Genomic DNA, 21,606 nt, shown 5'->3' on the forward strand with positions numbered 1-21,606 from the left:
CTTCTTCACTGGGTGATTTTAATGTTTTTAATTGTGTTACAGTGCTGCTGTAGTCAGGAAGATTGGCTACAGAGTTAGTGACTAACTGGTAAACACGAGAGCAACAGCAATCAATACATTTGAAAAAGGAAAATCTGAATGTACTTTTAAATTTAATTATTTAAATGTAAATAATCAAATCTACAATACTTTGAGCCTCTGCTGAATAAACCTGATGTCTGACTAGCTGAGAATCCATGTGGAGAGGCTCCATTGAACAACATTTATCCATCCCCAACCCTGAGCACAGTAGCCCCAGAGGAGAGAGGAAGTTGTGTGGAATTACTTTGGGCTTCTTGATTGCAAAGTATCGTTTGTATATGTGTCGGATTGGAGACTGCCCCTCTGTCTAGTTTAACTTTGTGTTTGAATATTAATGGTATGTTGTTGCAGTATTGGCAATGAGCATTGCTGAAAGGATGTTTCCCCTGTGGGGGACACTGGTACGAGAGGGCACAGTTTACTGATTAGGTATCTCCCATTTCAGATGGAGATGAGGACATTTTTCTGTGGCTGGTTAGTCTGTGGAGTTCTCTTCCCCAGTGATCAGTGAATACAGAAGGAGCTTAGGCTTCAGTTCTACAGAACACTACTGAGACCACATCTGGAGTATTGTGTCCACTATTGGAGAATAGTTACACAATTTGAATTATATCAAATCAATCCCAGTAATTTACAACAGTGCAGGAGAGGCAGTGCCAAAGGGCCACCGCTGAGGGAGTGCCGCACTGTCAGAGGGCCACCGCTGAGGGAGTGCCGCACTGTCAGAGGGTCAGTGCTGAGGGAGTGCCGCACTGTCAGAGGGTCAGTGCTGAGGGAGTGCCGCACTGTCAGAGGGTCAGTGCTGAGGGAGTGCCGCACTGTCAGAGGGTCAGTGCTGAGGGAGCGCCGCACTGTCAGAGGGTCAGTGCTGAGGGAGTGCCGCACTGTCAGAGGGTCAGTGCTGAGGGAGTGCCGCACTGTCAGAGGGTCAGTGCTGAGGGAGTGCCGCACTGTCAGAGGGTCAGTGCTGAGGGAGTGCCGCACTGTCAGAGGGTCAGTGCTGAGGGAGTGCCGCACTGTCAGAGGGTCAGTGCTGAGGGAGTGCCGCACTGTCAGAGGGTCAGTGCTGAGGGAGTGCCGCACTGTCAGAGGGTCAGTGCTGAGGGAGTGCCGCACTGTCAGAGGGTCAGTGCTGAGGGAGTGCCGCACTGTCAGAGGGTCAGTGCTGAGGGAGTGCCGCACTGTCAGAGGGTCAGTGCTGAGGGAGTGCCGCACTGTCAGAGGGTCAGTGCTGAGGGAGTGCCGCACTGTCAGAGGGTCAGTGCTGAGGGAGTGCCGCACTGTCAGAGGGTCAGTGCTGAGGGAGTGCCGCACTGTCAGAGGGTCAGTGCTGAGGGAGTGCCGCACTGTCAGAGGGTCAGTGCTGAGGGAGTGTCGCACTGTCAGAGGGTCAGTGCTGAGGGAGTGCCGCACTGTCAGAGGGTCAGTGCTGAGGGAGTGCCGCACTGTCAGAGGGTCAGTGCTGAGGGAGTGCCGCACTGTCAGAGGGTCAGTGCTGAGGGAGTGCCGCACTGTCAGAGGGTCAGTGCTGAGGGAGTGCCGCACTGTCAGAGGGTCAGTGCTGAGGGAGTGCCGCACTGTCAGAGGGTCAGTGCTGAGGGAGCGCCGCACTGTCAGAGGGTCAGTGCTGAGGGAGCGCCGCACTGTCAGAGGGTCAGTGCTGAGGGAGTGCCGCACTGTCAGAGGGTCAGTGCTGAGGGAGTGCCGCACTGTCAGAGGGTCAGTGCTGAGGGAGTGCCGCACTGTCAGAGGGTCAGTGCTGAGGGAGTGCCGCACTGTCAGAGGGTCAGTGCTGAGGGAGTGCCGCACTGTCAGAGGGTCAGTGCTGAGGGAGTGCCGCACTGTCAGAGGGTCAGTGCTGAGGGAGTGCCGCACTGTCAGAGGGTCAGTGCTGAGGGAGGGCCGCACTGTCAGAGGGTCAGTGCTGAGGGAGGGCCGCACTGTCAGAGGGTCAGTGCTGAGGGAGGGCCGCACTGTCAGAGGGTCAGTGCTGAGGGAGTGCCGCACTGTCAGAGGGTCAGTGCTGAGGGAGGGCCGCACTGTCAGAGGGTCAGTGCTGAGGGAGTGCCGCACTGTCAGAGGGTCAGTGCTGAGGGAGTGCCGCACTGTCAGAGGGTCAGTGCTGAGGGAGTGCCGCACTGTCAGAGGGTCAGTGCTGAGGGAGTGCCGCACTGTCAGAGGGTCAGTGCTGAGGGAGTGCCGCACTGTCAGAGGGTCAGTGCTGAGGGAGTGCCGCACTGTCAGAGGGTCAGTGCTGAGGGAGCGCCGCACTGTCAGAGGGTCAGTGCTGAGGGAGTGCCGCACTGTCAGAGGGTCAGTGCTGAGGGAGTGCCGCACTGTCAGAGGGTCAGTGCTGAGGGAGTGCCGCACTGTCAGAGGGTCAGTGCTGAGGGAGTGCCGCACTGTCAGAGGGTCAGTGCTGAGGGAGTGCCGCACTGTCAGAGGGTCAGTGCTGAGGGAGTGCCGCACTGTCAGAGGGTCAGTGCTGAGGGAGTGCCGCACTGTCAGAGGGTCAGTGCTGAGGGAGTGCCGCACTGTCAGAGGGTCAGTGCTGAGGGAGTGTCGCACTGTCAGAGGGTCAGTGCTGAGGGAGTGCCGCACTGTCAGAGGGTCAGTGCTGAGGGAGTGCCGCACTGTCAGAGGGTCAGTGCTGAGGGAGTGCCGCACTGTCAGAGGGTCAGTGCTGAGGGAGTGCCGCACTGTCAGAGGGTCAGTGCTGAGGGAGTGCCGCACTGTCAGAGGGTCAGTGCTGAGGGAGCGCCGCACTGTCAGAGGGTCAGTGCTGAGGGAGCGCCGCACTGTCAGAGGGTCAGTGCTGAGGGAGCGCCGCACTGTCAGAGGGTCAGTGCTGAGGGAGTGCCGCACTGTCAGAGGGTCAGTGCTGAGGGAGTGCCGCACTGTCAGAGGGTCAGTGCTGAGGGAGTGCCGCACTGTCAGAGGGTCAGTGCTGAGGGAGTGCCGCACTGTCAGAGGGTCAGTGCTGAGGGAGTGCCGCACTGTCAGAGGGTCAGTGCTGAGGGAGTGCCGCACTGTCAGAGGGTCAGTGCTGAGGGAGGGCCGCACTGTCAGAGGGTCAGTGCTGAGGGAGGGCCGCACTGTCAGAGGGTCAGTGCTGAGGGAGGGCCGCACTGTCAGAGGGTCAGTGCTGAGGGAGTGCCGCACTGTCAGAGGGTCAGTGCTGAGGGAGGGCCGCACTGTCAGAGGGTCAGTGCTGAGGGAGGGCCGCACTGTCAGAGGGTCAGTGCTGAGGGAGGGCCGCACTGTCAGAGGGTCAGTGCTGAGGGAGGGCCGCACTGTCAGAGGGTCAGTGCTGAGGGAGTGCCGCACTGTCAGAGGGTCAGTGCTGAGGGAGTGCCGCACTGTCAGAGGGTCAGTGCTGAGGGAGCGCCGCACTGTCAGAGGGTCAGTGCTGAGGGAGTGCCGCACTGTCAGAGGAGTATTGTGTCCACTGGAGTATTGTGTCCTTATTTAAAGATGGATGTACATTCTTTGGCAGCAGTTCAAAGAAGGTTTACCACACTAAAATCTGGAATGGGTGTGTTGTTTTATGAGGAAAGGTTGGAGAGGCTAGACTTGTAGCCGCTGGAGTTTAGCAGAGTTAGAGGCAACTTGATTGGAACAAATAAGATTCTGAGGGGTATTGCCACGGTGGATGTGGAGAGGATGTTTCCTCTTCCAGGAGAATCTAGAACCATTTCAGATAAAGATGAGGATTTTGTTTCTCTCTGGAGCTCTCTTCCTCAAAAGGCAATGGAAACAGAGTTTTGAATATTTTAGGGTCGAGTGAGATGAACTCTTGACACGAAAGGGTGAAAGGTTATTGAGGGGGTCAGCAGGAATGTTGAGCTGAGGTTATAATCAGATCAGTGGCCTCCTCCTACTGCCAATTCACACATTCATAAAACTGGCAGTATTAGTAAAGATGACACGTGATGTTTGTCACAATTGACTAGAACAGTTTTCTATTTTCGTAAAACTAATAATTGCAGCTTAACAAACTGGTCGAGTCCCAAAACTGCCACACGTACAAAATATAGAAATTCCTGAGTCACATTTTTAAAAAAAGCAGTTCCAAATGCTTACAGGGGTATGTTTAATGCACCCAATTATAAAGAAAGAATTTACATTTGCCTTATTCTGTCTCTTTGAAACATATTGACATATAATTGCTTTCAAATGTAGCCCCAGTTATGTGGGTAAATATGGTGATCAGTTTGGACGTGGCAATAAAATCTGAGAAAATTTGATTGAGGGATAAATTTGGCCAGAGCAGCAACAGAAATCTCTATTTCTTCAGAATGTTAGTAATGCAATCTTTCACATTCACCCAAGAAGGCAGACAGGGCCTCAGTTTAACACTGCAGCACTCCCTCGGCACTGACCCTCTGACAGTGTGGCGCTCCCTCGGCGCCGACCCTCTGGCAGTGCGGCACTCCCTCGGCACTGACCTTCTGACAGTGCGGCACTCCCTCGGCACTGACCCTCTGGCAGTGCGGCACTCCCTCGGCACTGACCCTCTGACAGTGCGGCACTCCCTCGGCACTGACCCTCTGACAGTGCGGCGCTCCCTCGGCACTGACCCTCTGACAGTGCGGCGCTCCCTCGGCACTGACCCTCTGACAGTGCGGCGCTCCCTCGGCACCGACCCTCTGACAGTGCGGCGCTCCCTCGGCACTGACCCTTTGGCATTGCCTGTCCTGCACTGTTGTAAATTACTGAGATTGATTTGATATAATTCATATTGTGTAACTATTTTCCACTTGTTCCGTTTTTCTCATGGAGTAATCCTCCTGCTGTCGGGGGACTTTGCTATAGTTTTATTGATGAGTTCTCTTTGCTGTGGTTTACAGGGATGCTTTAGAAGGAAGTAAATAAACTCTTTGCTTTGGCAATGGAGGGCGATTTGGGAGCAATCTCCACTTTCAGATGGAGATAATCGATCAATATGATTTGGGGCGGTGATGTTGGCACCAGTTTTATGCAGCAGGAACGGGAACCCTGCCCACATTATGTAAATTAAGTGTGTTTAAAGTCATTAACGAGACAATTGACTGCCGCAGTCAGTGTGAGTGTTAGATCCATGCCTTGTGTGTTCCTGCTCCTTATGGAGCGGATTGTTGGAGAGGTTAAAAGCTGTGGCTGAACCTTCAGATTCACAGTCCCTGTCACTGCTGGGAATGAATGAGGAGATTTTCCATTTTAGAATCAAACGGGTTTAGAGAGCTCAGCTGTTGGGTGTGAGAGTGTCGTCTTGTCAGGGTCTCAGGATAGAATGTATCAAAGAGGATCGATAGACATTGTAGCCTTACATCGCCTGAGGAGGTGTGTAAGTTTGTTATTTTTATTATTCCTCCTGAATTTGGGAGCACACTGGCACAGGATTGCACACCCCGAGGCCTCACTCCACGCTGACATTGGGACCAGTCCAACACTGCTGAGCTCCTCCAGCCAGGCTGCATGTGTTTGGCTCAGGTGAGTCAGACGTTAGGCGTGGCAAGGCTCCTAGGGAATCCTTGCTGAATCCAGAGGTGGGTTTAGTCCCTCTGTCCCGCCTCCCCCCTCACCTCAATGGCACAGATATCTGTGGGGGGAAAGGTGCAGCAAAAGGACAACTCCTCCATGCAAATTAGTAGTGAAAGAGATTGTAAACTTGATCAGTGCCAAGGTTTGGAGACAGCAGAGCTCAAAATAACATCACTCACCTTAGAAGCCTGCAACATTTTGAGTGACAAGTTACTCTGAGCAGTTGGCGGCGATGCTGCATTTACTGAGTTCCCTCAAACTGAACCATAGAATCTAATAGTGCAGAAAGAGGCCATTTGGCCCATCAAGCCTGTAGAGACTACAAACCCACCCATGCCCTATCCCCATAACCCTACCTAACCCACTGGCACTAAGGGGCAATTTGGCATGGCCAATCCACTTAACCTGCGCATCTTTGGCCTGTGGGAGTAAACTTGAACTCCTGGAGGAAACCCATGCAGACACAGGGAGAACATGCAAACTCCACACAATGATCCAAGCTGGGAATCAAACCCAGGACCATGGCGCTGAGAGGCTAACCACCGTGCCATCATGCTGCCCACTGGAAGCCCTTCAAATGATTGGTCCTGATTGTGATCCAGACCTCTCGTCCCCCAACACTGATTGGCTGGGATGACAGCCTCAAACATACCCTCAGCTCCAACTGATGTTTTATTGAGCACCTTCCAATGGCGGATCTGCACATGGAAAAGCTGCCAGCTTCCGGATATGGAACCAGCCCTTGGCAGCCTGGAATGTTACTCAGCCCAGAGTTTGTTTGCTGTAAGATAAACTGTGTTTCCTAATGGCTGATATTGCTGTTAATCACCTGAACCTTCTCCGTGGCCCTCACTCAGTGGAACTCCATTCTCCTCCTCACTATTACTCAGCACTAGCAAATTGTATTCCACACATCGTCTTCTCCATTCCAGTTTCTCTGAGAGAGGTGACGATAACCATCATGATGCCTAATCAGCTTTAGTTGTGCTGTCCACGGCAGTAGAGGAATTGCCACTGCTTTGTATTCAGATTATTCAGTCCTATCTGGATCTTTTCAAGCATTGACTTTTACCGGCAATAATAACTTCATTCAGATGATGTGTGATAATGATTATTTCAATTTGCTCTGTTTCCTCTCCTCCTGTTGGACAGAGTGACATGTTGAAATCATCTCTCAGTTGCTGGGAATGTGATTGAGTTTCCCAGCACAGTTAAACCAGTTCTGTTCCTCCTCTGTGCTCTGGCTAGTGTGTACTGGAGGGTAAAATACTCTTTCCATTTTTACAGCCCAGAAGCAATGCTACTCAACAAAGAGAGAATTTAAAGAAAAACCTGGGGTGGCACAGTGGATAGCACTGCTGCCTCACAGATGTGCAGGTTAGTTGGATTTGCCATGCTAAATTGCCCCTTAGTGTCAGGGGGACTAGCTAGCTTAATGCATGAGGTTACGTGGATTGGGTCCGGGTGGAATGTGTTCGGTGCAGTCTCGATAGGCCGAATGGCTTTCTCTACTGTAGGATTCTATGATTTATGATTTATGATTCTAGTTCTGGAGAAGGTTTTTTAAAAAAAAGACAGAGGCGGTGGAACTTGGAGAATGTGTTTCAGAGGGCTAGGTACAAAGAACAAAGAAAATTACAGCACAGGAACAGGCCCTTCGGCCCTCCAAGCCTGCACCTGTCATGATGCCCATCTGAACTAAAACCCCCTACTCTTCTGGGGACCATGTCCCTCTGTTCCCATCCTATTCATGTATTTGTCAAGACACCCTTTAAAAGTCACTATCGTATCTGCTTCCACTAACTCCCTCGGCAGCAGGTTCCAGGCACCCACTACCCACTGTGTAAAAGCTTGCCTCGTACATCTCCTTTAAACCTTGCCCCTCACACCTTAAACGTATGCCCCCTAGTAATTGACTCTTCCACTCTGTCCATGCCCCTGATAATCTTGTAGCCTTCTATCAAATCGTTCTTTTTCTTGTGATAAATGTCTTATTTTTGTTTCCTACCCTAGGCTGATGATGGCTGATGAGGACACATATCGACTTGGAGTCCCTGGAGTAAGTGGCTGATATTTCTATCTTGTGACATATTAAATTATTCTGTTTGTAAATACAGTCCAGTTTTTCAAACAGTGTTCCGTGATTTACTAGTTCCATGTCTCTGGTCTGTATCTCATTCAATCCTGATAATATAATATTTACTAAGAGATGTTCAAAATGGTGAAAGGTTTGATAGGGCAAATAGCAGGAGGGTCAGTAACTAGAGGGACAGAATTCAGATAATTGGCAAAAGAAGCAGAGGGAGAGATGGGGAGAAATGTGAATGCACCGTGACTTGTTGTGATCTGGAGGGCGCTGCCTGAAAGGGCGATGGAAGCAGATTCAATAGAAACTTTCAGAAAGAGCAGAAGAGTTGGTCCAATTGGATAGGTCTTTTAAAGAGCTTACACAAGCATGATGGGCTGAATGGCCTCCTGTGTTACATTTTAAATCTGAAATGATGTAATTCTAAATAATTTGAAAGGTAATGAATAACGATGAACCAGATGTTGTCATGATTTAGACTCTTCCCTTTCACTTCAATATTGAATCTCCTTTGCTGTCTGCTCTGCCCTGGCCTGGAATGACTGTTTACAGTATGAACACAGCTCTGAGAGAATATAACACCAAAATGGTGCAAGTGCTTCACAAATGAACAATCTTACCCAATAATAGCGGGTGTGATGAATCAGACTGAGATTGAGATGGAGACATTTGTTGTAGGAGTTTTATTCTGTTTCATACTTGCCGTGGGTTGTTTGTGACTCCCTTGGTGCCCGAAATAAAATGAGTTCTATCTCTCCAATCATTCTCATCCCTCGCTTTTATCAGTATGAAAGCCAGCAAGATAGCATGGATCTTAAATGATGAACATTAATATTTCTGTGCTGTTCCTGTGGTAAATGTGGTTATGAAACTGTCAGAATAACACACATTGGTTTAGAAGCGGCAGATTATAACGAACAAGCATTACTGAAATATTGTCACAAATATTTTAAGTATAGTATAAAATGTGGATCATTTTAACCAGTGAATTTAATGTTTAAAAAAACACTCACCAAAAACTTACAACTTTGACATTCCGTAACATAGCAAAGTGTCCCAAAATGCTTCACAGGAGTTTTAGCAGAAAACAATTGACACTGAACCCCATAAATGACAGGTGAAGTGGTGGGTTTTAAGAAGTATTTTAAAAGAGAGTTGGAGAGGTTTAGGGAGAGAATTTCAGTGCTTTCAGTGCTAGTAGCTGGAGGCAGGACTGCCCACAGTGGGCAAAGAGACTATGGCCAGAGGTACATAAAGCTAGAATGAAATAAGCTGGTGGGATCATGAGTGACTGATCAGTAATTTTCTGTGGCATTAGGAAAATGTAAAGGTAGAGTGGCTGTGTACACACAAATGCCAGTGGATACTTTGACCATGAGGGCCTGGGATTAAAGTGCTCAGTTATCTGTCTGTTTGGTCTGAGTTGGTGAGTGGACCATGTGGATGGAAAGTGAGGGTTTATTTGAAATGAGAAGCTGAGCCACTGAAATGCGTATCAGAACGGTGTCCAATCAACACTGGATGAAACGGGATTTGTGTTCAAGTCATTCAAAAATTGCACAGGTATAAAAACCACTAAAATAAAGGATTAAATCAGAAATGAGAAAGTTATGGAGAAAGGTTTTAAACATCTTTCAGGAAGGCGATTGGATGAATAAAAACTGAAAGTAGCAGGTGAAACTGAAATGGCACAGGAGCAGATATGGATTTAATCAGTCTCAGACCTGTGACTGGAGCTTATCTGACTTCCAGCTTCTTGGCTTCATGCTGTGGCTGTGCTTTCGTAGGAAGTCACACCTGGGTTGTTTGGATCCCAGTCTTTTCAATTCAGATAATTGGGAAGAAAGTGTTGGGAATCTTTTACAGAAGCTACAGGCTGTAACTGCAGGGATATTTCTTGTATCTCAGTGATTCGATAAACTGAGAGGCAAGTTTATTACACACAGCAAATCACCATCAAAAGGGAAGGTGGGATTTGTTCTGCAAACTCATCAACAGGAGACCAATTGCAAACATTTGTCAGAATGGCCCTTACCATTCGTCATTTTGATTTTTGGTTTTCCCCAAAGCTTCGTGCCCTTTCCTTCAATCTCAGAATTGACATCCGTGAGTGAGGCAGTTCAGCCACATTGCTGCTGCTAACATTCCACTGCCCAATCCAAACTTCACTTCCTTCCCATTTAACCGTGAGTGCTGACACACCATTCTTGTCTGAGAGATTTAAGCAATGCCGTGATTTTAAAATTCTCATCCTTATTTATTTTCAAATCCCTTCTCCCTCCTTATCTCGTAACCTCCTCTAGCTCCATGATCCTTTGAGACCTCTGTAACCTTCTCCAGCTCCATAATCCTCTGAGATCTCTGTACTCCTCTAAGTCTGGCCTTTTAAGCATTCCAGATTTCTTCTGTTCTGCCACTGGTGGCCATGCCTTGGCTGGAATCTCTGAAATTCACTCCCCACCACCTTTCCTGCTTCAAATACTCCTTCAAACTTCTCTCTTTGACAAACATGTCAACTGCTCTAACATTTCCTTACGTAACCTCTGTCAAATTCTGCTTTGTAACGCTCCTTTGAGGTGTGTTTGGGTGTTTTATGACACTAAAGGTGCTATATGAATGTAATTTGTTGTCAATATGCTCCCCAATTTCTCTGGAAAATTTTGGTACACTTCCAATTATTCATTTATTCCATTGTTTCATTTTTACACCTTTTAAACCCCCTCTCCCCCCCTCAACCCCAGGACATTGATTCCATGTCTCAGGTTATCCTTTGACACTCTGTTTAGCTTTGCTCTGCCATTTTCACATGCTGATCCCTTAATGGATGCTATCAGCACCATTCTTAGCCTTCATCACCACCATTCACATTTCCTTTGTCTTTCTGTCTGTGGCATCTTTGTCAATGCTGCCCGCTCCTTGCCGGCCCGCTCCTCACCCGCCCCCACTCCTTGCCCAAACACTAGAAATAGCATCCTATATTCCACTGTCTTCAGCTCTGACAAAGGGTCTTCTAGACTTGAAATTTTGGCTTGATTCTGTCCCCACAGATGCTGTCAGACCTGCTGAGGTTTTCCAGCATTTTCTGTTTTGTTGGCTACCTACTTTTTTTATTAAATACCTTCTCTGACAACTTTAATACGTGGCTTGGAACAATGATTCGCATTTATTTTCTGAGTCATTTATAAATGAACTCTAATATTGACTCTCTTTTTTCCATCTCACCCCACTTAGATTTATAGCATTGATGATTATAATGCTTTAGATATACCTGCTGCCATGTTTAATTCACCAATGGTTCCAACAGACTCTCCACTACAGACAAGTGAGTATCTGTGATGATGGATGTTCCGTAGCACACTAGGTTCTGAATTATATCATTTATGTTTTAGTACTACTTAGAGAATTATAAAATTTCTTGCATCAGATTTTAAACATTTTCCACCACAAAGTAACCATGAGAGACATACCATTGTTCACCTGGGGTTATTCAGATGAATGGTGGATCGTACATGTTCTACTTAACTCTTTAACAGAGATCAAAACTGTGAGGCTATACCTATCAGAAAAGATTGAACAGGATGGAACGAGGGGGCTGAGGGGGTGATGATCAAGGCCTTTAAAAATATGTAGGAGATTTGAGAAGGTGTTTCTCCATAAGGAGGAGTCCATAAACTAGAAGCTTTGACTATCAGACAGTCACTATGGGGAATTCAGGAGAAATTTCTTCCCCAGAGAGTGATGAGATTGTGGAACTCACTTCCACAGGGAGTGAATCATAGAACCCCCTCAGTGTAGAAGGGGCCATTTGGCTCCAAGAGCCTGCACCAACAACAATTCCACCCAGGCCTTATCCCCATAACCCTATATATTTATCCTGCTGGTCCCCCTGACACTAAGGGACAATTTAGCATGGCCAATGCACTTAACTGCACATCTTTGGACTGTGGGAGGAAAACAGAGCACCCGGAGGAAACCCACACAGACACAGGGAGAATGTGCAAACTCCACACAATCATTCACCTGAGGTCAGATTGAATCCAGGTCTGTGGTGCAGTGAGGCAGCAATGCCACCCATTGCACCACCATGCTACCCACATGTGGTTAAGAAAAATAATACAGATGCATTTTAACAGGAATGTGGATAAACACATGAAGGAGAAAGGAATAAATATGCTAATGGAGTAAAATGATGGGGGTGGGGGGTCAGGAGGAGAGATATAATCTTTTTGTTTGTATAGTGAAAGCTGAATAAATGATCTTTTCAATAATAAGCGGAGGTATTAATTTGTAACCTTTGCTGACTAGATTGTTGCTGCAATTAAAGGGTTGTCCAGTGAGCAGCGTTTGTTCAGATTTATCCTCTGGATGAGGATCTCTCTGACAAGGTCAGCATTTATTATCCATCCCCTGTTACCCTAATGGCTTGCTGGGCCATTGCAGAGGGCAGTTAAGAATCAACCACATCACTGTGGATCTGGAGTTACGTGTAGGCCAGACTGGGTGAGGATGACAGATTTCCTTCCCAAAGGACATTGGTGAAGCAGATGGGTTTTTGCAACACTTGATGCTGGTTTAGTGATCACTATTCCTGAGACCAATTTTAAATTCATTAACTGAATTGAATGCACCTGTATTATTCTCGAGATGGGATTCAAACACTTGTCTCTTTTCAGGAGTCTGGGCTTAGAGCTGAGTGACATTATCACTGCTATCCCTTTTCTGATTAAAATGGGCCTACGTTCACTGGAACTTAAAAGAAAGAGAAATCTCATTGAAATGTGGAAAATGCTTTGAGGATTGGACAGGGAAACAGATGGGGGGAAACCAACTCCCCATTTAAGAATCTAGAAATGTGGGGTCACAGTCTCAGGGTAAGGAATGGCCTGAGTTTGGAATGAACTGAGGAGGAATTTCTTCAGTCAGAGGGTTGCGAATCTCTGGAATCATTTACCTGATAGTGCTGTGGATGCTCCATCATTGAATATATTCAAGGCTGAAACTGTTAAATAGTTGGACACTAAGAGAATTGAAGTTTCTGGAGATGGTACAGGAAAGTGATGAGATGGAGGAGCCGCCATGATTTTATTGAATGCTGGAACAGGTCTGTGGGACTGTACGGCCTCTTTCTTATTCCCTCATATTCTCCCAAATTGCCTCAGCTCAATGCTTGATGGTGACCTTCAAGATTGGCTTTTGCAATTATGCCCAGCAAATGCTTCACTAATCTCATTCCTGTTCCTGTATTATTTAGCTGCAGCTTTCGATTGCTGCACAATAACATTAGAAGTGATTTTAGTGAAACTTTGAGATGTCCTGAAGACTTGATAAACTACAGTTTTTTTCTTTATCCCTTTTTCTTTCCCTCCCACTCGTTCCCACGTACACACGTTCTTTCTCTTACTCTTTCCTCACTCCCTCACTTTCTCTCTCTCTCTTTCTCAGCCTCTCGTTCTCTCCCTCTGTCAATTTCTGAAAGATTTGATCTTTTGTGTGTTAACTGTACTGAATTTGTTCAATTTGTAACATTTTCATTTATTGTACCAGAATTGAAACTCAGCAGGGCTTAGTCCAAATTCTAACTGCTTCCTGTCTGAGACTTTATAGAGATTTCACTAAATATTTCCACGGTGGAAAAATAGATTGAGTCACTACTTTCTAACTCTCAATCTCACAGCTCCTTAACATATTTGATATAATCATTTTTTGCATTATGTGAAGAGAAGGTTGTTGTTACAGGTCTTATTGGCACTGTCTGTCACATATCTTCCTGTCTGGTTTCATGCTGTAATATATTAACAGTTTGAATACTTTTTCACTGTACATAATATAACATTGCTGCGTAGCTACCTCTTTTAGGGGTGGAATTAATGGTTTTCAACTTGGTATAGCTGACAGTGAAGGTTTGTTTTAATGTAGTAATGGGAGGAGGCCATTCAGCCCCTTTGCTATTGCACACACCATGGAATACGAGGATTGCTAAGAGAATTGTTTTTGAAGGGCAGCAGTGAGTGGTTGAGGAATAGATATCCAAAGGTGGATAGGTATTGTTGAGTTTTCACTGAGGAGTAAATAAGTAATTATGTTGAGCTTTTCCTTAGGAATCGGAAAGAGATGAGTCCATGAGCCCACTTTAGTGATCAGCTGGGTAGATCCTGGTCAGAGGCTGGTGTCCGATTCTGAGCATTTTAGGAAGAACATTAAGGTGCAAGAGATGTACTGGAGTGGTGCCAGAGACTGAGGGACTTCAGCTCATGTGGAGAGAATGGAGAAATTGGGCTTCTTAAAGCAGAGAACATTAAGAGGAAATTTAATAGAGGGGGCCAAAATGCTATGGAGTTTTCTCAGCGTGGATAAAGAGAAACATTTTCACTGGTGACAGCATCTATCACCAGAGGACACAGATTAAAGACAATCGGCAAGAGTTCCAGAGGGAAAATCAGGACTTTTGCTCATGAAGTGAGTAATGATCTGGATTGTAAAGGGCAGTGGAAACAGATTCAGTTGTAGATTTTGAAAGATACAAGTTGGAAAGGGGAAATTTGCAAAGCAATGAGAGAAAAGCAAGTGAGCAGCGGGGCAGTGTGTTAGAGAGGGTTCTGAAAAGTTTACAGGAATGGTTCCAGGGATGAGGATAGATTGGAGAAGATGGAATTGTTCTCCTTGGAGAGAAGACTTGCTAAAAGAGTTCAGAATCATGAGGGATCAGCGCAGAGTAGACAGAGAGAAACTGTTCCTATTGGCAGAAGAATCACGAACCAGAGTTAAAGTGATTGGTGAAAGAAGCAGTGGTGACGTGAGAATGTGTTTGTATGCAGCAGCTCGTTAGGATCTGGAACTTGCTGCTGGACAGTGTGACAGAGGCAGATTCATTTGAAAGGAAATTGGAAATGATCCTGAGGGGAGAGAGATTACAGTGTCTCGGGGCAGTAGGACTAGCTGAGTGGCTCTTACAGAGAGTCAGCACAGGCCCATCGGCTAAAAGCTGGAATCAATCTCTGAAGGGCTGAACTGATGAATTAAAATCCCAACTTGGCTGGCCTCCCATTTTCAGCTTCTCCAAAATGGCGCTGACTTTGTGTCGAACTGACTCTGAGTCCTCTCCATCCATCATTCTCTTTCTTCATTCACCCACATTGACCCCTAACCCTAGAAAAGTCTCTATTTAAACATTCTTGCCCTTGTGTTTCAGTCTCTCCATTACTGCACCATTGGTACTCCAGTTGCCTGGCTCTCTACAATTCCAAAGATCTTCTGTAAGAGGTGAAACTCCTCATCAATCCTGTTTTAAATGGGAGACCCCTTTTAGTGAAACTGTGCTCCTTCATTCTAGATTCTTCCGCCAGGGTAAACATCCTGTCTGTCCACCCTATTATGGTTCCTCAGAATTGTCTGTTTTAATAAGACCATCTCTCATTGTTGTAAACTCTACAGATTATCTGTAATCTTTCCAATGAATACTGCAATCCTGTACATGCGGGGACATGCATTAAGTATGAGGAATGGAGATGTAATTCATATTTGATGCTGTGACCTTATTTTTAATGAAATGTCATGATGATCTGATATCTTTTTGGGAAAACACTCATCACTTACTGGTTTGAAGTTTGACCTGTTTTCTGTCTGATACAATTGGGGTCATATTAACGAGTTTATACTGCAGATTGAACTGACACTCAGTAATTTGTGATCTCAGCTCCATGAGGGAGAGTTGTTTCTTTCCAATAGGTGGGCAAGGGGATTTCCACCCGAAGAATTTCACTCAAATTAGACTCCAGCTGGTTTATAAAATGTATTGTAAGTACAAATTCTGCAATTGTCATAATCATTTTCACTTTTCTTCCAGCTGACGGACCTTACCTGCAGATTGTAGAGCAGCCCAAACAGGTAAGAGACCTCAACAACACGTGTACCCTGCTCCATAATGCACACAACACATGTACCTGACTCCATAACGCGCACATGTGTACCCCGCTCCATAACACAAGCGTACCCTGCTTCATAACACACGACACATGTACCCCGCTCCATGGCACACGACAACACGTACCCCGCTCCATGGCACAGGACCACACGTACCCCGCTCCATGGCACACAACAACACGTACCCCGCTCCATGACACAGGACAACACGTACCCCGCTTCATGACACAGGACCACACGTACCCCGCTCCATGGCACAGGACAACACGTACCCCGCTCCATGACACAGGACAACACGTACCCCGCTCCATGACACAGGACAACACGTACCCCGCTCCATGACACAGGACAACACGTACCCCGCTCCATGACACAGGACCACACGTACCCCGCTCCATGACACAGGACAACACGTACCCCGCTCCATGACACAGGACAACACGTACCCCGCTCCATGACACAGGACAACACGTACCCCGCTCCATGACACAGGACAACACGTACCCCGCTCCATGACACAGGACAACACGTACCCCGCTCCATGACACAGGACAACACGTACCCCGCTCCATGACACAGGACAACACGTACCCCGCTCCATGACACAGGACAACACGTACCCCGCTCCATGACACAGGACAACACGTACCCCGCTCCATGACACAGGACAACACGTACCCCGCTCCATGACACAGGACAACACGTACCCCGCTCCATGACACAGGACCACACGTACCCCGCTCCATGACACAGGACCACACGTGTACCTCCTGCTCCATATAAAAGCAGCATTACTCGTGATAACACCAACTTGTACCTCATTAGTCATGTTCCTCCTTTTTGTAGAATCTTACAGCACAGCATGATAGGCTAAATGGTGCTCGATCTTTGAACGATTTATCCAATCAGCCCCACTAACCACTGCCCCGCCACTTACTTGCTTTTCTTTCATTGTTTTGCAAATTTCCCCTTTCCAACTTATGCCTTTCGAAAGCTATAATTGAATCTGTTTCCACTGTCCTTTACAATCCAGATCATTACTCACTTCATGAAAAAAAAATCCTGATTTTCCCCCTGGAATTCTTGTCTTTAATCTGTGTCCTCTGGTGATGGATGCTGTAAGAAGTCTCACAACACCAGGTGATAGATGTGGTCACCAGTGAAAATCTTTTCCTCTATCCGTCTGAGAAAACTCCATAGCATTTTGACCACCTCTATTAAATTTCCCCTTAATCATCTCTGCCCTAATAAGAAGAAGCCCGATTTCTCCGTTCTCTCCACATGAGCTAAAATCCCTCTGTCTCTGCACCACTCCAGTAAATCTCCGGCATCTTAATGTTCTTCCTAAAGTGATGATGTGGGTGTGCCGGCGTTGGACTGGTGTAAACACAGTAAAAAGTCTGACAACACCAGGTTTTAGTCCAACCTATTTATTTGATAATAGACTCGCAAGCTTTCGGGTATATTATCAAATAAATAGGTTGGACTAAAACCTGGTGTTGTCAGACTTCCTAAAGTGCCCAGAATTGGACATCAGCCTTTGGCCGGGGTCTACCCAGAGTTCAGTAGAATTAGCTTCTGATTATAAAATTTTTGCATTCTGCTTGGACTGTCCAATGCAAGATAAGGAAAGATTTCGAGATGCTGGCATTGGACTGGGGTGGGCACTGAAACAAGTCTCAACATCAGGGTTAAAGTCCAGCAGGTTTATTTGGGACCAAGAGCTTTCGGAGCGCTGCTCCTTCCTCAAGCCAGGGAAAGATAGAGTCTGTTTTTGGACACAGATTTGACAGTTGATTTTAAAAAGCCACATATCCTGTTTGAGAGCCTGTTACATTGCTGGATTGATTCCATTGGTTAGTAGGACATTTAAAGTTTATTTATTAGTTGCAAGTAGGCTTTCTTAACACTGCAATGAAGCTATTGTGAAAATCCCATAGTCACCACACTTCTGCGCCTGTTCGGGTACACTGAGGGCGAATTTAGCACGGCCAATACACCCTAACCAGCACATCTTTCGGACTGTGCAAGAAAACCGGAGCCCCTGGAGGAAACCCATGCAGACACAGGGAGAATGTGCAAACTCCATACAGACAGTGACCCGAGTCAGGAATTGAACCCAGGTTCCTGGATCTATGAGGCAGCAGTGCTAACCACTGTGCCACAGTGCCGCCACAAGGAATGATAGGGAAGTTTAGAAATAAATTAATAAGTGGTTGGCCAAATATGAGTCGTAATAGAGTGGAAGATGGAAATTTGATTTTCTACACAGCAAGTTGTGATCTGGAATGTGCTGCCGGAAAGGGTACTGGAAATATGTTCAACAGGAACTTTCAGAAGAGATTTGGATAATTACTTAAGGGGAAGAAATGCAAAACTGGGGGGAAAGGATATAGAGAATGGCGATAAATTGCTGGTCGAGGCACAATGTGCTAAGTGGCCTTCTGTCCTATCCGATCCTATTCTGTGGAGTCTATAAACATATTTTAAGGGTTAATAGGTCACTACTAGATGAATATTAAGATTTATGGGGAAGAAGCAAAAAAAAATGGATTTTGGTTTTTGTGCCAAATCATAGCTCACTCACTAAATAAATAACACTTCCAAATCTGTTCCCACTGACAAGCTGTGAGTAATGGCTGAGGGCTCCTACTTGTGGCTAGTCTAGGACCTGGAGAGTAGTTTAGTTGATGGGGTGAATGTGACGTTTAAACATTTCCTCAGGACAAGTGAATCTTACAGAGATCCATTTGAAACCAGTCATTGAGATAACTGTAGATTGGTGGCAGGTATAGATATCTGAATTATATTTTTGGGTTGGACTAGGATATCAGAATTGGAAAAATCAACAAGAAATGACCAGCTGTCTCAATGCTTTTTGAAAAAGAGTTGTATGTTTTTGGCACTTTCATCCAGGCAGAGAATGTCTTTTTGAGATTCTTTTGGAATGTACACACGTAGCTGTCATTGCAGATTCTTGTTGAATTAGGCAGATCAGCTAACTAGTTGTATATTGGGTATAGCCAGCACTCAGCTTGGTGCTGTTTCACTGTCATTTGTGGAGTTTAAAGATTGTTGATGTTGCTTCCGGTGTGGCATTAACTTGTTATTTCATTGTGTCACTAGCCTGAGGTTTGCCTTATTAGTGAAAGTGCCCGTGTACCAGGGATTCTGAAGAAAAGGCATCGATGAACAAAACAGATTATTCACAAACTTTTTCTAAATAATTTATTCTCTTAGGTTTTTATGATTTAAAGAGAAGCGACTTCTGTTTGAACAGTAACAACCACAAGATCAACCACAAGTCCTTGATATTAACTTAGCAATGCCAGTAAATGATAGAGTTTTCTCGACATTGGGCTTGTAATTCTGGCAAATATTCACAATAGGAAGGAAGTCAATGTATGAAATAAATGTCAGCACTGAAATGTGTACGTATGCATCCCCTAATGATGTTTATCTCAGTCTATTTAAGCTGATAGTTCAGACTGACATTGATATATCACACCAACCTTCCCAATCCAATTACACCTTCCGCATTCACATATCCACGCAAACATGCAGAGTGAGTGGGGTTCCCCACTGTTAATTGAATTTATAATTAAGATTAAATCTGAAATCTAATATTTGCAGCAATAAAAATCTGATAAATGCAACTCTTCCCAACTCTAATGAGACAAAGGTTAGTGCAGGAGGAGTAATATTTTGTTGAGGGTAAATTTATGGTAAATGTGAATCAGTCAATGTGTTGCTTTATTAAATGTAATTCATCATGCTCCAAGAGTTAACCTTTATTTGGTAATATTGAATTACCTCACTTATGGGGAATTTTCTTCCTGCGTTCAAAACCACACTGTCTCTAAATGCATGAAGGACTGACTCTGAAACTGTTGCTGTGGCTTGATATTTTCAAAAAGCTCACAGCCAGTAGACAGCAATGGCCCCATGGTAACAGTGAAGGTGCTGGGACAAGCTGATGAGGCTCCTGAACTTTATAAATGCAGCATTGAGTACAAAAGCAGGGAGTTACGCTGAACCTTTACTCACCATTGGAATTGAATGTCCACTTTAGGCAGAGTGTCAATGGCTCAGAGAGGGTGCAGGAAAGATTTGTCTGAATGGTCCCAGGGATGAGAGACTGGGCTTTTTAAGAGACCGGAGAAGTTGGCATTGTCCTCGGAGAAGAGAAGGTTAAAGCATATTCGGAACCATGAAGAGTTTTGATCAAAATAAGGAAAAACTGTTCCCAGTGGTGGGAGGGGTGGGAACCAGAGGTCAAAGGTTAAGGATAACTGGTAAAGTTTCAGTAGGAAATTTTGTCTTTTTTCATGCAGTGAGTTCTGATCTGGAATATGCTGCCTGAAACCTGAAAACAGATTCAGTAGGAACTTTCAAAAGCTAATTGGGTAATAACTCGAAAAGGAGAAATTTTGCAGTGCTTTGGAGCAACAGCAGGAACGAGTGGGGCTGATTAAAAAGTTTCTCAGCATGCTGAAATGTATATCATAAAATGGTTACAGCACAGAAAGAGGACACTCAGCTTATTATGTTCATGCTGCTTCTTTATAAAGAAAATGCACTGACTCGCACTCCCCTATCCTTTCCCTACAAGTCTGGCAATTTTTTTTTGTGTTTATCCAATTCACTTTTGAAAGCCTCTTTTGAATCTACCTCCACTATTCTCTCAGGTAGAACATTCCAGATTCTAACCACTTGCTGCATAAAGAAATGTTTTTCCTCGTGTAATCTCTTTTGCCAATCACCATAAGTTGGCATCCTCTGGTTCTCACCCCTTCAAGAAGCAGTTTCTCTCTATCTTCTCTGCCCAGACCCCCTCCTGATTTTGAACATCTCGTTCGAATCTCCTCTCAAGCTCTTCTCCTCCAGGGAAAACAACACGAGTTTCTCTGATCTATCCACATAACTCAAACTCCTCAATCCTGGAACCATTTTGTAAATCTTTAAGAACATAAGAAATAGGAGCAGGAGTAGGCCATCTAGCCCTTCGAGCCTGCCCCGCCATTCAATAAGATCATGGCTGATCTGAAGTGGATCAGTTCCACTTTCCCACTTTCTCCCCATAACCCTTAATTCCCCTGTCTATCCGAAACCTATCTACGCCTGACTTAAATATACTCAGCGAGGCAGCCTCCACCACTTCAATGGGCAGAGAATTCCAGAGATTCACCACCCTTTGAGTGAAGAAGTTCCTCCTCAACTCCGTTCTAAATTGCACCTCCCCCTTATTTCTACAACCTTTTCCTAAAGTTTTGATATTTGTCATTGAATTGAATTGTTCTTGGACACATTAGTGCTCACAGTCGAATCTGATTTATCTTTGTAGAGGGGTTTTCGTTTCCGTTATGGATGTGAGGGTCCATCACATGGAGGGTTACCTGGTGCCTCGAGTGAGAAAAACAAGAAAACCTACCCAACTGTTAAGGTTATTGTTTCAATATTAAAACTGTTTTAATTTCCGCATCAAACTTAAATATCTTGTTAAACGGGTCTCAGCAGTTCTGTCTGCCTTGGTACTTAACATTTGTAAAAGAAAAACTGAACTTTCACATTTTTGGACCTGAGCAAAGACCAGGAATTAGAATAAAGCTGGACCAGTGAATGTTTAATATGTCTGAACATTGAAATAAATTTTCAGGGTATTTCTGTGGATTTTTGTTCGTTCAGCAAATGAGTTGGCAGATCGTGGGTGGAATTCTGACTGTAGAATTTATATTTAGAATATATTCAAATATATATTTGATTCGATGTTTGTGTGGGCTTTATGCATTGGTGAACAAGCCCCAAGCAGGAAATAACTTGGTGTTTAATAGCGTAAGAAGGAAATTTACCTCTGTAGTAAATGCTAATATTTTAGCGCAGAGAACTGTGATGGCAGAAGGTTTAAAAATACACGGATTTATTTGCTGTAAAATTTTGTCTGCATTACATGTTGTCAACAGAAAGCAGGAATTTCCTTGAATTTCATTTGCTACTGA

The 21,606-nt window shown here is 45.5% G+C and overlaps 1 protein-coding gene across 2 annotated transcripts in view; it reads left to right on the forward strand.

The window, feature by feature from the left end:
- nfkb1 (nuclear factor of kappa light polypeptide gene enhancer in B-cells 1) overlaps nucleotides 1-21,606 on the forward strand; it is an 82,736-nt gene that overhangs the window by 10,097 nt on the left and 51,033 nt on the right. For both annotated transcript variants that reach the window (XM_080196227.1, XM_080196235.1), the window contains exons 2-5: nucleotides 7,618-7,663; nucleotides 10,922-11,012; nucleotides 15,534-15,574; nucleotides 20,955-21,053. In XM_080196227.1, coding sequence (XP_080052353.1) covers nucleotides 7,622-7,663; nucleotides 10,922-11,012; nucleotides 15,534-15,574; nucleotides 20,955-21,053 — 273 coding nt within the window. In that variant the 5' untranslated portion in view covers nucleotides 7,618-7,621. The remainder of the gene's footprint in view (nucleotides 1-7,617; nucleotides 7,664-10,921; nucleotides 11,013-15,533; nucleotides 15,575-20,954; nucleotides 21,054-21,606) is intronic.

This window comes from Carcharhinus amblyrhynchos, chromosome 1 (genome assembly GCF_965287045.1).
Source record: "Carcharhinus amblyrhynchos chromosome 1, sCarAmb.v2.hapA, whole genome shotgun sequence".
Lineage (NCBI taxonomy): Eukaryota > Metazoa > Chordata > Chondrichthyes > Carcharhiniformes > Carcharhinidae > Carcharhinus > Carcharhinus amblyrhynchos.